This window comes from Rhinolophus hipposideros (assembly GCF_964194185.1).
Source record: "Rhinolophus hipposideros genome assembly, chromosome: 9".
In the NCBI taxonomy this organism is placed as follows: Eukaryota; Metazoa; Chordata; class Mammalia; order Chiroptera; family Rhinolophidae; genus Rhinolophus; species Rhinolophus hipposideros.
Window position 1 is genome coordinate 34,149,074 of NC_138055.1, and position 17,484 is coordinate 34,166,557.

General features: G+C 34.4%; 1 protein-coding gene across 2 annotated transcripts in view; it reads right to left on the minus strand.

The window, feature by feature from the left end:
* Positions 1–17,484, minus strand: part of ABCC9 (ATP binding cassette subfamily C member 9) — a 106,721-nt gene that overhangs the window by 65,069 nt on the left and 24,168 nt on the right. For both annotated transcript variants that reach the window (XM_081061438.1, XM_081061439.1), the window contains exons 10-16: positions 16,171–16,323; positions 15,516–15,671; positions 13,474–13,608; positions 11,332–11,494; positions 8,810–8,850; positions 7,733–7,875; positions 781–889 (exon numbers count right to left, since the gene is read on the minus strand). In XM_081061438.1, the coding sequence (XP_080917564.1) occupies positions 781–889; positions 7,733–7,875; positions 8,810–8,850; positions 11,332–11,494; positions 13,474–13,608; positions 15,516–15,671; positions 16,171–16,323 (900 nt within the window). The remainder of the gene's footprint in view (positions 1–780; positions 890–7,732; positions 7,876–8,809; positions 8,851–11,331; positions 11,495–13,473; positions 13,609–15,515; positions 15,672–16,170; positions 16,324–17,484) is intronic.

Consider the following 17,484-nt stretch of genomic DNA (forward strand, 5'->3'; position numbering starts at 1 on the left):
AAAAATTATCTCATTGTTTACTTGTTTATCATCTGACTTCTGCCTCAAGAAAGCAAACTATGACAAGAAGGACCATTGCTACATCTCTAGGTCTTGGCATGAAGTACAGGGTAGCCAATAAGTCTGGAAACACAGGCAAATTCATAATCCATGTTATAGTACATGTAATACATGACAAAACAATATTGACTGTATATCGAATCTTTATGTAGATTCGGAGTAAATATTTGTGTAATTGATGAATAAACTAGTTCAAGGGTTATAAGACTCAAGTTTTCATTCTGGCTCTGCCACTTACTAACCTTCTGATGTTATTCAAGCCACATACCATACAAACTCAATATATTCATCTGGAAAATAAATATAGATAATGTGATATAATATATTAAATGATTCAAAAGACATAATGCATCAGAAATCACTTTTTGCACTAAAAAGTATAATAGAGCTAAAAGGTATTATAAGAATATGGTACAGGAGTTGTAAGCTAATTTTGTATTATTTTTATATAAAGCTTAGGGTACAACCTCTCAATTTTTGCTTGAATTGAACATGTGCTGTCTCTCTTGGGATAATTCTTTGATGATTTATAAAGATAAGCCTTACATACTTGTTTATTGATTTTAGATTTGTGAGGTTTCTTGTAGAAGCAGGTGAAAATCTTTCTTCATATAAATTAAAAGTAAAGGTTATAATTTCTTCTTATTACAGCCATTTTAAAATATCCATTCTTGGGACTATTCCTTATTCACAGTTTCCATAATAAGAAAAAGCACTTACCACTCCAGTATGTTTCTTACAGGACTCAAAAGGAACTGAACTTTCACCAGTTCGCCAGCTATCCTCACCAATCTCATCACTCAAGAGAAACTCATTCAGCTTTTGAACACTGCAAAAAAGCAGAAACAAAATAAGGGCCAAAAATAAAACCAACAACAATGACGATCTACGTAAATAAACAAGTTTCTCCCCTCCTCATTATTATATTGAGAAAGCTGTCTCTGAGAGTCATGTCTCAAGACCAAGTAGAAATTCAGCTCAGAAGAACAAACGTCTTAAATTGCCTAGGAATGATGGGTTCCTGGCACCTGGGGTTTTCAATGTTAAAACTAGAAAAATCTCAGGGAAACCAAAACCGATTAGTCAACCTAAATCCTGCCAAATTTATTTTTCACTTCTTCTTTTGCAATTATATTCTTTGTCAAAGACAGTAGAGTTGGAGAGGAACTTGAGACAGGATGGTTCAAAATAATAATACTGATGAGGGAAGTACTCTTATTATTCTAGTTTTACAAATGAGGAGAAATAAGGTACAGAGATGTGAAGTAACCTGTCTAAAAGCATTTAATATTAACACAGAGATCTGGTGTCCATGACCACTTGCTATCTTGCTTAAGCAAAATATTACACATATTTTGTCAACCTGGCAAGGAGAGGGCCCTCTAGAGAGTTGGTACTGAAAGTGTTAGCCAAGGACCAGCTGCAGCATCACCTGGGAGCTTACTAGAAAAAGAGAAACTCAGGCCCCACCCAAGACCTACTGAAACAAAACAGGCATTTTAACAAGATCCAGAGATATTTCATAAGCATGTTTCAATTTGAGAAGCCCTTCTCTAGAAGAGCGGTTTGCAAACTTTCTTCACTATGGTCTCCTTGAGCCGGACACAAAACTCCTTGAACCTCCTATTCCTTCCCATTCTAACTTTTTCAAACCACTGTCACAGGATTAGAAGCAAAAAGAAAGAATCAAAGAAAACAATATGATTTGAAAATGTCCTCCTGTAAATGAAATAATAAAGAAGATTCTGTGAAGTTGCAAAAGAAAAAAAATGCTCCTTTTAGCATTTTAGGATGCTAAATTGAAAAGTAAATTTAATTCAATCTGTTGCCCATGAATGCGTGCCATAGAAACTGCTTCCTTTCATTGAAAAAATAAAGGTAGACAAAATTCATCGGGGCAATACATTAACTTCCAAGTTACATTTAAAAAGAATTTCAGATACCAAAAAAGAAGAGCTTCCGTGGTCTTTATCAGCAAAGACTAACCATACAGATTTAAAAGACAGTATTAGAAATGGCTTATGAAATGGCATTTTATCCATAATACATGGTAGTTATTCCTTCTTCTTTTTCACTGAGGTATAATTGACATATGGCATATTAGTTTCAGTTATACAACATAATGACTCAATATTTGTATATATTGCAAAATGATTACAGAAGTCTAGTTAATATCCACCACCGGACATAACCACAAAACTGTTTTTTCTTCTGATGAGAACTTTTAAGATATACCTTAAAAGTAGTAGTATGAGACCTTCTTTTATGGATTTTTAATTGTCATTGGGTTCTTATGTTTGGAAGAGATTGGATTTTTAAAAGCACAGATTTGTCAATCAAAGGAAGACCTTTTAAACAATCTCACATTATGTCTTTGAAAGGGAAGTATAGGGCCAGGCTCATTTGCCTTTGTAACTCTTAAAGTCTAGCAGCCTCTGGCACATGTTACTCAATGAATGTCTAAATCAAAGAAGGCATAAACCAATGATTCAGACATTTAAGTTAGTTGATTCAATTCTTCATTTCACGTTTCTAGTACACACGCAAATCTTACTGAAGTTTTTATGGAATTAATGAGCTGCATTTTTGTTGCACATCAAGAAGCAATGGTCTCTGAGCACTGGGACATGGGAAGAACTTTCTTTCCTCTTTATAACATCCCACTTTGGAACTCCAATTTCAGTGAACATCAAGGGACCCCAATATTAACACTTCTCTGAACCTCCCCGTTCCTTTCCCCACCTGTGACCCCATCATTCTTGACTCTCTGGCTGAGGGTCCCTGCCCTGCTATTTAGTCATTGTTTTGTTACTGTTTATCTCTGCCACCAAACAGTGAACTCCTTAAGAGCAAAGACTGTCATCTTCAGCATCTAGCCCAATGCAAAAAATATAACATAGTAATTCCTCAAGAAATGTCTGGTGAATGGATAAATGGGTAATACAGAAAGCATTTCCTGTACATATGAGGTCCTTTCAGAGATCAGAGGGAAAACAATTAGAAAAAATGCATGAATCCTGACCACGGGTGAAGTAAATCCACCATGCTGCCAGGTGGAAATCCAAATCTGTTCGTGTAACGATTTTCTCTTTAAAAGAACAAATGGCACCCCTTTCCTTTCAGCATCCTTAGAATCATATACAGGCTGACAGCATTCACTCTCCAGCTTCATCCCCTGACTCTTTCCACACCAGAACCTTCCTTCAACTACACTCAAGTACTTTTAGCCCCTCAATGTACCAAGATTTCTCACCTACCTACTTACCTTTTCCCTTTGCATCTGTTGCTCCCTCACGTAGGACGTTTTCCCCTTTTCTTCAAATAACCAAGTCCTACTAATTCTTTAAGCTCTATGAAGAATCCACCACCTCTTTTCAACCTTCCCTGACTGTCTGCCTTTTATCTTGATGAGCTTCAAGGATCCTCATATATGGGCCATGCCATTCTGTGTAGGGCTCTATAATAGCACAACACACTACACTGTAATCAATTTCCCTTCCTGGTCTCTCCAACTAGACTTTGGACCCCCTAAGGATTGCACTCTACATTTTATCTTTGCAAACCCTTACACCTCAAAATGTACCTAAAGTGTGAATAAATGCATGTAGACCCACAGAAGATATCTCTCTGAAGTAGGGAATGGAGATAGAAAAATGGAGACTTTTTTTTTTTTTAGTACCTAAAATATTTAAATACCTAAAATAAAAGTGCTGGGCACTTTTCACTTATTATCTCATTTAATTCTCTCGAGTGCGATAATCAGGAGCTATTATTATGCCCATTTGATAAGTGAGCAGGTTGCGCTATAGAAACACAAAATAATGTGTTTGAGGGTGAATAATGAGTATTCTATAGCAGTGCCAGAATTTGAAAGCAGGTATGTTTGATACCAACCAATTTGCTATCTTTTCTCCTCTACCTGTACATAATTATTTTACCAGTTGTCATATGTTTAGATAATTCACAAACACATTTAAAGGTTTAATTACACCTGTGATTTTCTCCCTTTTCAAGTTTCACTTTGGGTGTTTAGACATAGCTTGAGCACACTGGATAGGTGTTATATTAACCGGGAATAACTTTTTGTTGTTGCTAGCAGTTACATGTTTTGCTTGTTGGAATTATGAAATTTTTGTAAACAATGAACAGGTCAAAGTGCATGCCTACTCTGTGATAAATATCGGTAACAATTTATTTGATTGAAGGTACCTGTGGTGAACTAGCCAAGCATACATTCCTTTGGGAAGTACATGAAAGGACACAACGTTATTTTCCCTCAAAAGAGGGTATCCATTTTACACATTTTTCCCAAAATAATATCTTTGGACATAGATATTTTATTATACATCAAATACCAGAAGTCTAAATTCAAATTATTTATAAAGGATATAACATCAACTTACATTCTCTTCCAGAAAAGCAAGGTTGAGGATGGATAACATTCCCTGTATGTTTTTGCACAGCACAATGTGTCCCAGGGAAAATGCATTTGCCACTTTGATAAAGACCAGTCTGTTTTCAGGGATCTGCTTTTTTTTTTTAAAGATAATAGTGATTTTTCTTATTTTCCTTCATTTCTCTCTCTGTTTTGCAAATTTAGACTGGAATACATCATAAAATGTCCAGAAAACTCAAATGGTATTGGGTACTGGGAATATGAGGAGGTAACCTGAATTGTAACTGCCCCTTTCTTCAAATGGTTATGTATACATGGGGTGCCATCCATTGAGCACCATGAAGACAATTTTATCTAACAAGCTAAATATTTATAAAAGAAAACATAGAACTTCTCATAGCAAAGACTTTTGAATGGCATGGGAATTTCCTATAGTAGATATGTTCACACGTACAAGTCTGTTACATGCATACGTATGACACAAGTTTGGGAATATGCTGCACCCCATTCTAACCCACCAAATTTCTGAATGAACTTAAGGATGCAGTGAAGAACTTATGACTTCTACAATCCTCAAGAGGAGGTTTGAAAATAAGCTGACCAAAGTCTCCAATTATAAACAGGCTGCTCAACTTGCCTGTGGGGCCAACTGGAGTCAAAGATTGGTCATGGGTTCCCAGTACCAGAGGAAATCCCGAGCCCAGTCAACACTGGGAAACTGCTCAGTTGGGTTCCTAGAACCAGCACAGTGGGAAAAAGCACTGGCCTCCTTTATTGACTGCTTATCTCTGTAGGACCCACGAATCAACCACTGAAGCTCATTTTAGAGAAGCAAGTTTCTGTAAGCTGATTCCACTTGGCCTATGGCTTGGGAAATCTGGAACTGAGCCCTAAAAACAGACTGGTTTTTATCAAACTGGCAAATGCCTTTTCCCTGGGACATACAGAAGAGAGAGTGCTATGCAGAAATATACAGGGAATATTATCCACCCTCAACTTTACTAGGATTTACTACAGCAGGATTGTATACTATGAACTTGGGGACACGCCTAGATTTTTCTGGTTTTTGTTTTTCATATCAACTCTTAATGTCCTTTTGGTGCTTGGTAACCTTCTGATTCAGAGCAGTTATCTGGTATAAGTTATCAACTCCTTTCCCTCTCCACTTGTAGCACCAAGTCAAATTCCAATTAAAAATGCAACCATGAGGGGACAGCTATTAAATGGAGAAAATGAAAATAAGGACCAAAATAGCAGACTCTGGCCATTTATCAATTTTACTGTTTGAAGTAGCTTCCCTTCCAGAGCACTGCCTAATTTGGAAGCGGTGCTACAAAAATCAGTCAGTGATCTGTACAAGTGTTTCAGAAGGCAGAACAATAAGAAAAGAAATGAGGGCAGATAAAGCCTGAGGACCTGAGCTTTAAACTCTGACAGCTCCATAAATGGCATACTTCTAGAATAGGATTGAAATCATGTTATGCTATTACTATAACCAATCACAACTTGTATAATAATTAGATAATGTTTATGCATTTTAATGTTACCTTGTATTGAGCCATTTTTGAAGCCAATATAAACTATTGTTTAAAACTGAAAATTATATTTTGAATATTAAATACTAGTTTTCTTCATAATTCACAGACATTTGGAAAATTATCTCATTTTAAAAGACCTTACATTGCTATCAACGACAACACCATGCTTTGTATATTTAAGACCTCAATTTTTCAATATTCCGTCAGTATTGCAACATCTTGGCATTTCTTTCAAAGGCCAGATATAAATATGACAACTGTTTATGAAACATGCTGATGTTTTATAAAGTTTATAAGATCTTATAGCAAAAAGCAAAATACTATTTTAAGACTGCCTTGTTTAATATAGACTCATACATGGTAGGCTATGGCACATACAGTGTAATTATAATATAGTTTGTAACATATTTATTATATAATACAAGTAAAAATGGTGCGGAAATGATCATTATCATATCACATCTATTTTTATCATTGTGCATTATGGGAAATTGTGAGTCTGAGACAAAATTTACACTGGTTAGAAATACTGTAGAAGCATATTTAAAATGAACAAAACACTGAGTGTTTTTTTTCAATCTTTCCATTTGCAGAAACTGTGAGCCTGGAATTTGGGGGGGGCGGGTGAGATTATGATGTGATATGTCAATGTGAACATTCTTGTCACTTTTGGTGAAGATATAAACTGGTCCAGCTTCACTGGAAAACATTATGACCATATTCATTTAAAAAATCTGAAAAATATGTGCACCTTTTGACCTACCACTCCAGTGGAAAACAATATAGTCATATTCATCAAGGACCTTAAAAATGTACCTGTATTAGAACTAGTATCCCCAGTTCTAGAAATCTGACTTAAGAAAATAATCAGAGAAAAGTTTAAAGATAAACAAAGATGTTTATCTCAGTGTTATTTATATTATTTGTGTTAGGGAAAAAATAAAAGCATTCTAAATGTCCAATAAACAGGTAGTCATTAAATAAATTATAATACTTCCAAACAATGGAATATCACATAGCCAGTAAACATCATGTATTATGATCTTAATGAGGGGAGAAATAATAAAAACAATAAGTAAAACATAGTTAAATCTACATAAATTCAAAATTTTTATTTTAGAATAACTATTTTTATATGAAATAAATGAAATACTGAAAGGTAGCATACCAAAATTTTAACAATGGTTAACTCTGGATAGTGACTTTTTTAAAAAAATTAAAGTTTATTGGGGTGACAATGATTAGTAAAGTTATATAGGTTTCAAGTGTACAATTCTGTAATCTATCATCTATATATCATATTGTATGTTCACCACGAGTCAGTTCTCCTTCCATCACCATTTATTTGATCCCGTTTACCCTCATCTACCACCCTCTCTCCTCTTACCCTCTGGTAACCACTAAACTATTATCTATTTCTATGAGTTTTTGTTTCTTTATTTGTTTGTCTTGTTCCTTTGTTGCTTTCAGTTTTATATCTCACATATCAGTGAGATCATATGGTTCTCGACTTTTTCTGTCTTATTTCGCTTAGCATAATATCTCAAGATCCATCCATGTTGTCACAAATGACACTATTTCAGCTTTTCTTATGGCAGAATAGTATTCCATTGCGTATGTATACCACATCTTCTGGATAGCGAGTTTCATGTTCTTTTTATACTATTTCAAATTTACTCCCATGAGCATATATTATTTCCATAATCAAGCAAAGAATTCCAGACACTCCAGCTCATACCTTATAATGGCTTTGACTGCAAATCTGACCACTGTGGAGAGCAGGAACAGTGGAGTGACCAGAATATGAAAGAGAGACAGTGAAGCAAAGGCTTCTGCAGGTTTTAGATTGTTCCCGCTGGCATATGCATGAGTCACAAATGTCTGTGCAAAGAAAGGATTTCTTTAGACAAAGGTGAAAAAAGTTTCACAAGTGTTTACATTCAATTTTACAAACCTAATATATTCTGCTCTGCCAATATGTCCATTGGAACTATAAAAATAATTCATCGAAATTACTCCCTAAGAAAAATAATACTTGCTAGTTTGGTAGAGTGCTCAATGGTTTTACATTCATTCTAGCAGTAAACTTGTGAGAAGGTCAAAACAGATTCTATCTACAGATTAGAAAACTGACTTCTGTCAAATAACTGAATAGGGAAAGTGAAGTTGAGGAGAATCCAGAGTTTTTAACAACCAGCCAGGCTCTTTCCAACCAATACTAAATTTTCTACGAGAAAAAGAGAACATTCCATTGTTTTCAGGTCCCTATTGTTGACCTTTACTAAAATTGCCAACATTGGTGTCCAATTCAGACTTATTTAATTTCTAAATATAATACTAGCTCTTGGGTTTTCAATTTAAGTCTGAAATGTAATGCAATTATTTAACATTTCCTGACTGTTTAATTAGCACTATCCTATTGTAAGAATATCCAGAACCAGGTCATGGAGATTAGGACAGTTAGTTCACAACTACTGTTAAATTTGATCCCAGGGCTCATTTGGCATTGTTTAGGGGGTATTTTTGATTGTCATGATTGGTGGGTCATGCTAATGGCATCTAACAGGTAGAAGGCAGGGATGCTGCTAAACATCCTAACATCCACGACAGGCCCTTCAACAAAGAATTATCTCTGCAAAAATGTCCATAGTACCACAGCTGAGAAACACTGGATTAGAATTATTTCAATGGAAACTAAAAAAAGAAAACTGGCAGAGGTGGGGTAATATTTATTATCACTCACACATTCTGGTTCATAAATCATTTCTAAACACTGACTTAGTTCCATATAGAAAAAGAAGAAAAGGTCTCTTACAGCAAGAACAGCTGCTATGGGAATTGCTGCATTCATGAAGACTGTAGAAAGAAATCAAATACATTAGTTTCAGTGAACTGTGAAACATTTTCAGTAACGTTAATTAATCATCTATTATTACTTTAACATTCCTTGAAGTCAGGAAGGACCAAGTGCATTAAATAACATCTTGTCTGGAGTCCACAAACATTTCCCAGTTGGTATTTCCTTGTTCACAATTGTATGAGCTCCGACACATTAGTCTTAACCAGAAAATGTTGTTTTATTATTGAAAAATTATTTTTTGTGAAATGTTACAAACAGCAAAATTCTGATAAAATAATCCTTTTATGATGTAAGTTATCAGAATTTAACAAATGTGCATTCTTGAGAGTATTCACAACCTATATTTTGTTTGGTCTACTAAACTAACACACATATATGAAAATTGGGTTATTACACAGATTAAAAAACAGATTTGACAGCATTTCAAGTTCTCTCCAGCACTGATATTAATTTTCACTCACAGACCTTTTGCTTAATAGAATAACTTCATATCCTGGACCCTCTGCTAGTTTAAATATCTCTTCAAGAATATATCACACTATCATTTGATAAGCATGATACACATAATTGAAACAAAGAAAGCTCATATTTTAGACTAAAATACTAGCATTTGGAAATCATAGTAAAAATGAAAAAACACATTGATGATATATAATTATATTTTTCATAAACTATAAAATTTGGGGGACTGAGGACCAAAAGATTAAATGAATTATTGGTTACAGAGCCAGGCGATGGCAATGTAAGAACTAGACCCTAGTTTCCATGACACTCAGGAGAGAGTCTACCCAAAAATCAGCAGCAGCTCTAATGATCCACTGTCCAGAACTATCCTGTATCCTGTATCCACTGTATACAGAGAATCAGCTGTGCTCTTTCAGGTCCAGACATGGCTTAGTTTGGACTCTTAACCACCAAGAACACTGTACTTAACCAAATCATAAAATGTGTAAGTGGTCTAACTGGTCCTTTTCACCACTGATTCATTCAAGAATTCCTGCTGCCTATCATAAATATATGATGATGCATTTTTGCCTTCATGACTTCTTATTTTCCCCCCCTAGAATGACCTCTGTCCTTTTGCATCTGACTTCCAAAAATCATTCCAAATCTCGTGTGTGGAGACCAACTGGGTTAACGACCCACCTCTGCTATTTAGTAGCTAGATCATTTGGGGGAAGTTCAAGTTACTTAAGTTCTCTCCAACTCAATCTTTAGATTTCTCAAATGGAGTTAATAATACAATCTAAATCATTGGGGTCTTGTGAGGATTAAATGAGATGATATTTGTAAAGCCATGTATGGCAATAATTGGTTGAGTAGCTCAATATATTTTTGTTATTATTATTATTAGTAGTAGTAGTAGTAGCAACAGCAGCAGCATGATTGTTATTTCTAGCTGCATCCACCATTCCTATGAGAATTTCAGTACACTGAAGAAAGGAATGTGTTGTGGGAGCCACCAACTTAGAGTACTATTATATATGTAAGTAGGTAATCAATCATTCCATCTTCTAGCATTTTTGACACCATATTGGCAGTGGTACACAACTGGAAGACAAATCTTCCCCTTTCATTCTTAAAGCATTAGGGCTAGAATAAGTGAGCTATATAAATCAAATATTTTCTCTTAATCCATTTTACAATAGAAGTGTTTATGCTCTCTAAAAACTAAAGTAGTTTAGAATTCAAGAGGAAACAATATATAAAACTCCAAAATTTTAAGTTGTTAAAAGGCTTAGGAACAATAGAGATAAGCAAAACCAAATCAAGTATTAGTGGGAGTACTTTGGCTAAGTTCATAAGAATTGTACTAACATAAACACATTATTCTTGAGAGTCCTCAGTGTCACTCTTCAATAAAAAAAAACCAATATTTTCATAACAATTGCTGTTTCAAAATTGAGGATAAAAGTATTCTGTATGTAGAAGTTCTTAAAAATGTATTGAAAAAGGTTTTATGTAAATGTAGTTTGGCTCCTTTCACCTGGAAATTTGACATTTTTTTCTTCCCAGTTTTAAAAAAATGGAATTTTGAGTATAATCTTCAAGAAAAACATAATATCATAAGCTCCAAAGAGACAGACAGAATAACTGCAGATAAGTTTTAAGGAACTTTGGGAATAAGAAGGTCAATAGTAAATACAGTCAAATGAATTTATATACACGAATTTTTACTGAAAACTCACTATCCATCCCAATTGTAACCGACACCATCGCAATTTTACAGATGAAGAAACCCAGGGTTTCAGATGTAAAGTAATATGGCAAAGGCACATAACTTGTAAGGAATCAAATTCAGGTCTACTTGACTGTAAGCCTGTGCTAACTCTACTCTTTAATTTAAATAGCGTCATGTGACCAGTGCTATTGGACAGCACATATGTAAAAAATAAACATGCTTCCTCTGATTACTAGAATGCCTAACTATACAGACCACATGTTTTGGGGTGGCCCTTACAGCAACAATAACTTACTGGAGAGTGATGTATAAAGGGCAAAGGTTTTGAGGCTGGATAGTTCTTTCATTCTTGTTTCTTCTACACTTTTGCAAAAGATGTGCTCCCAGGCATACAACTTCAGAAGTTTGATGCCTTTCAATATTTCATTGGTTTTCTTCAGTCTTTCAGTAGAATAATCCTATAAAACAAATGAATAAAAACAATGCAAGCTTCATTCAAGTGAATACGAGTGACAGGACCATGTAATGGACAGAGATGGAGATCTTGATTTCCGTCGGTTCTGCTACTAATGATGGCTATGAGGTACCTGGAAACTCGCTGTGCTTCATTCTCCAAGTTTAAAACGAAGAGTTCCAAGTTTAAAATGAAGAGAAATTTGAGATGACCTCAAATTTCTTGCCACCTAAAAATTTTTATATCTCTGTTGCTTTGGTTTAAATAAAAGCAGTTTCGTAAGTTTGACCTGATTTCTTTGAATGTCCTCAAATAATATATACATAAATTTAGGGAAAAGATAAAGAGACTTCTAATGGCTCCTTCCAATAGCTAAATCATTGTATTTTCCTCTCAGTACTCTCACTCACACTTAGAAAAGAAACAATGAATTTAAGAAAAGTTAGTTCTTATCTGGGAATGTTGAAGGTACAGTATTGTGTGTGTTCACATTGTGTCTTCATAATATAGTTATCAAAACCAAGCCTATTATCTTTAACTTCAAGAGAGGTCTACATACTTCATAAAATCTTGTTTAAGGCCTAAATTAGATTACTGATCACCAAGAACTTGGATGAACTGTAGAGAGATTTGTAGTAGCTACAAAAGCCTCAATTTAGTCAACTGTTTCAGCTTCCTCTCCACCATATATTACCTTAGAATGACTAGTAAGTCACCTTATGACCTGTGAACTATCAAAGGAGCTTTGCAGTGACAAAAGGTAGCTGGGAGGAAGCAAAAGTAGCAAATAGCATGTTTTTTTAATTCATATTTTTCTCTCTTCAGAGTCATCGATGTCTATGAAGTGACAATTAATGAGTGAATGAATACAGTACAAACGACTAAGTGAAAGATGTTTGGGGCTAGTCATGTTTCCACTTTTGTGCCCACTTTCACATCTTTCTGTATGCGTGTCCTGGAGTAAAGAGGGTAGAAGGCTCAGACAAAAATAATGAGTAACCTCACCAGAAGCAGCAAATAAACAAGTGATAAAAACCACTTGTGTGACATGCAACTTGCTTGTCACAGTAGAAACACCAACTTGGGAAACAATTCCATCAGTGGCAGCATCCCTATGTTTTATGCCTGATTTACAGACAGCCTGGCTCTTATTTAATCAAACTTTATTTCTAAACATGCTGTCAACAATTTAATATTTACAAATATTTCTTTCAAAGAAGCCAATTCTTGCTCAAATAAAATATTTTTGTGGTAAACCGAAGCCAAAAAGAGTCAACATTCTTATTTGCCTAGTTGACCATGAACATACCCTGTTTCCCTGAAAATAAGACCTCGCCAGACCATCAGCTCTAATGCATCTTTTGGAGTAAAACTTAATATAAGACCCATTCTTATTTTACTATAATATAAGACCCGGTCTTCTATAATATAATATAATTTTTGCTCCAAAAGATGCATTAGAGCTGATAGCCTGGCTAGGTCGTATTTTGGGGGAAACATGGTACTCAGCCAGAGCAGCTGCCACTAAAACATTTCAGTGTAACTCCACAGATCATCATGTGTTTTGATTCAACCCTATAGAAACTGAATTTCAGAAGCATCAAACCTGACCCTTTATTTGTTCCTTGATCCATGTCTCTCATGTCAATAATCAACATCCAATGGTCTCAAAGTACGCTTGAGAGTATTCTCTAGGTAAGGGATCTAGAAGGAGATCCAAATTCTCATCATCTCATGACACTTAAAAACATCAGAAACTGTGATCCTGGTGTTTTGAGTCTAAGATCATCAGGTCTTAGATTGCAAATCCACTTTTAAAAATTGTTTTGTAATACAGAAAATACATATTAACTGCCTAAGAATTGTAATGAGATATAATGATTTCCAAATAATCCTGAGTGGTATGTATTCATTTTCTATATTTTAAAAATAAAACAGCATTACCAGATTTTCCTAATAGAGTTTCCAAAAGATGTTACTTACAAGAGTGCTCTTCTGAGCCTCTGCCAACTTTGTAGCAATGAAGTACTGAATTGGCGCAAGCAGCACAATGACAGCTGCACCAACCAATGCACTTGATCCCAGTAAATTGTACAACAGAATCACTCCCATTATGATCTAGGAAGGAAACACACAGAAAAGGGAAAATGAATGAGGGTGTGGGGACTGCTATATCAAAGGAAATGTTTTAAATGAAAATAGAGTATTTCTTAATTATTATATTAATGCAACTGTGAAAGTTAATGCAACTGTGACAGTGGATGTCTCTATGGTTTGTTTAGGGAAAGCTAAGTAGTAGAAATTTATTTTTAGTATGAGGATCTGTACAACGGGCATCAAACCACTTTATGTATGAAGTTGCACAGTGGTTCCATGATGTTTTTGACCTTCTAAAACCGTCTTCAAATTTTTTAAAGGGTGTGAAATTTTTCTTGAAAATGTTGTCACCCACAATATTGTCCATATTCACTTGAAGTTGCACTAGCTTTTCAAGGCTGAGAGGAACAAAAGTAGGGGGCAGCATCATAATGTAAGTGAATATAGGATGGTTGTGGACTAAAAGAATGATCTGAGCTACTCACTTCCTCAATGACCCCAGAAGTCACTGAATGAAAGAGGCCTAGGCCTAACTGAAGAAGCTAAAGTTGGTGCCCCATCTTAGCTCACTGCCCTTCTTAAATTTACTTCCCCAAACTCAGTGCTGACCCACTTAGGCCTATCCTCTCTAGTTTGTCACTTTCTTCTTCTTCCTTTATTTTTTTATGAAAAAAATTTCCCCAGTAGCTCAGTTTGTCACAGTTCAAAATGTCAACTAATGAACTGTATCCATGCATTGAAAGCATTTCACCTATGCTTATATGCCAATGATAATAGTTTATTGTGGCCTTCTAGAGTCAATGACACATGTTTACTGCCTAACCAATTAGGTTCCTTGGAAATTCCAATCAAAACGAAAATTTCCTTAAGGTTACCCATGATGCAGTTATTCAGATACAGCCTGGGATTTTTGCTACACTAAATTATACCATTTAAGAAACTACCTAGTTGAGCTATGTGTAAGCACATTTTGATAAGATGAGACAAAGCATATTTTAAATCTTGCTTCGTGTCAAATACTGTGAATGATATGCACTTTGATTTGATTTGGATTTCCATTAAAAAATAAAAAGGCAAACAATAAATTAAAAAACTACCATATCTTTGTTATTTTATGCACTTTAATAAATATGATACACAGGGGCATAGATGACATCCTGCATCAAGTAATATCTACAGTTTAAGCTGTGTCTTCAGGATGCAAAATGTGAAATTATTAAAAATATTCAGCATCACATAGAAGAAAAACCTGAGTACATTTCTGTTGCCATTTTTCACCCAATGAGGAAGGGAGAAAAAAAAACAAAAACATTTCTTTACTGAAATGCTCTTTTCCATAAGAAATAGCTAAATAGTCCTCCAGCTTGTCAGTGTTCCTACCACTTTATAAATTTAATATTTTATAACATACCAGCTATTGAAATGATGGGATGGATTAAAATAATTGCTCTCGTTTAGAAATGCCATAAGAGAGTTCATCAAAATGAAAGAGGTCAAGCCTTGGCTCTGTGACTTGCATGAATTCTGGCAATAATAACAAGTAACAATTCCTGAGTGCCCATGAAATGCTAGGCACTGTGCTAAATGCTTTATGCGAATTAACTAATTTAGTTTTGACAATTCCAACAACTCTATGAGGCAGATGCTATTATCATTCCCATTTTACAGTTGAGGAGACTGGTGTTTTGAGACATTAAACATTTGTGCAAACAAGGGGTAAAGCAGATATTTGAACCCAAACGATATAATTCCAACCACCGCTTTCTTCACCTATGTCATAGCATTTCTTAGTCTCAGCTTCCTTTTCTATAAGAAAAGTATAATAACATTGGAACATTCAAAAAGATTACCCTTTACTGAGATAAATATCTTATACTCATTTTATTTTACTTCCTCTGCAAGTGAGAATCTTACATATATTGATCTACCTGAACAGGCATAGCCCATAGATTGGGACACAGGAACAAGAACCACATGAGTTGATTGGTTTCAATGGCAACCAAGTTATTGATCTGTCCCAGGGTCATCTCACCCATGGATAAATTCGATGTAGAGAGCCTAAGGATTTTATTGTATATCATGGCCTGCAAAAGAAAATTAAAAATGTACTTAAATTTCTAAATTTAATAGTCAATACTATGTTTATTTATTTTCATTGAAAAAATAATATTTTTCAAAAGGGGGAAAAATCCCCTAATTCCATCTTCAGTCAACCATTATTTTCATTTTAGCATAGTTACTTTTAGTCCTCAACTAAATACAAACTTACTTTTGTTAGTGATATAATCAAAACATACGAGTATATTTAAACTTAAACATAAGCTCTTGAACAAACAGAAATAAGTAAAAGCAAGATTTCAAAATATCTTTCTTAATATATTATTGTAAAAGTTATTTTGAATTCAATAGGTTTATTAATCAGCTCTGTGTTTCTTTTATTAAGGGTCCTAGAAGTGTTGATGTTGCGACATCAAAGATAAAATGAAATGAAAAAAAGCTGAAGCCACTCACTACCCTTCCTATTATCTCTGCATGGCATATGGCATTTTAAAGAAACAAAGGTCATTCAAAGCTTGTACGTACCAGCAGAGCTCCACGGAGGTTAATGCCAGTTTCTATTGTTACATAGTAAGAAGCCTGCAAAAATGTCCTTTGCAGAATAAGGGCCAAGAAAAGAAGAACTGCTAGAACATAAGCATTTTCAAGAAATTCCTTTGATGAGAGGGTTCCTGAAATCTTGTCCCAAAAGTAAAAAGACATAAATTAAAACTAGTCTTTTCAATTACCTGTTGTACAATTTGCATTTATTAAATGATACATGATTTTTAAATCTAAAAATTCATTGTCTTTATAATACAGCAGTGGAATAAGCCACAGAAAGGCAATTTTGGCTTTTCCTCACAATGTCCACAAAAACAAATACACATCAGATCAATGCATAAAATCCCAAATTGATCAAGATAGCTGGAGATGTAGAAAAATAAAACGTTTATTTTAATTAAGAAAAAACTTGAGTATATTTTCTGCAAAGATATAGTCTACCTTGGTTAAATGGAAAGTAGTAAATGAAAATAGAAGTTAATTTAGACTGTAATTTAGAAGTGGAAACTGATAGTTGGTCAGCAAGACCAATGGGACAGAAATACAATTTCTGTAGCATTATTAATTTAAAATAAATCTACACAGTTGATTTTTTTCTGATTCTCATATATCTTAATTTATATTAATGAAATAAAATAGATAACTTGGCTATTTATTTCACCCACATGACACTTCCAGTAACAAAACACAACTTATGAAAACAATGTTTTAGTAAGAATATGACTTAGTCATCATAAGGATATACAAAAGTAATCGCTTTTTATTTATAACAATAGGATATGGTAACTTGCTTGTTAGAAGTGAGGGAAAAGTAATACTCGAATAAGTACATCATGTCAATTTAGGCACTCATTTTTTATGGTTTAGATTCATTAAATTCTACTTCTAGTCCCTTCCTCTTTCATGGGGATACATAAAAATGTGTAAATTCTGTTCCTTCTCAAAAAACCACATGGTTAATATGTGTAAGGGAATGGGATGGTAGAAGAATTCTACATGAAATTTAAATATCTATATGTAATTAGGCCACTAGGGCAAAACATCACAAAAGTGTATATTCAATGGTGAAAACATCTACTCTACTTCAATAACAACTGAGTACTAATGTATGCAAGGAACTGGACTAAGCATTGTGGGGACAAATATGAACTATTCACTGTCATTTTGTTTAAAGAGCTTACAACCTACAGAGATAAGCATATCCACAAACAATATGCTGCATTTTAAATAGTGTTTATAATAAGTGCCAACATGAAGTAAACAATGTGTTAGGGGTGTACCAAGGAGAGTCAAATT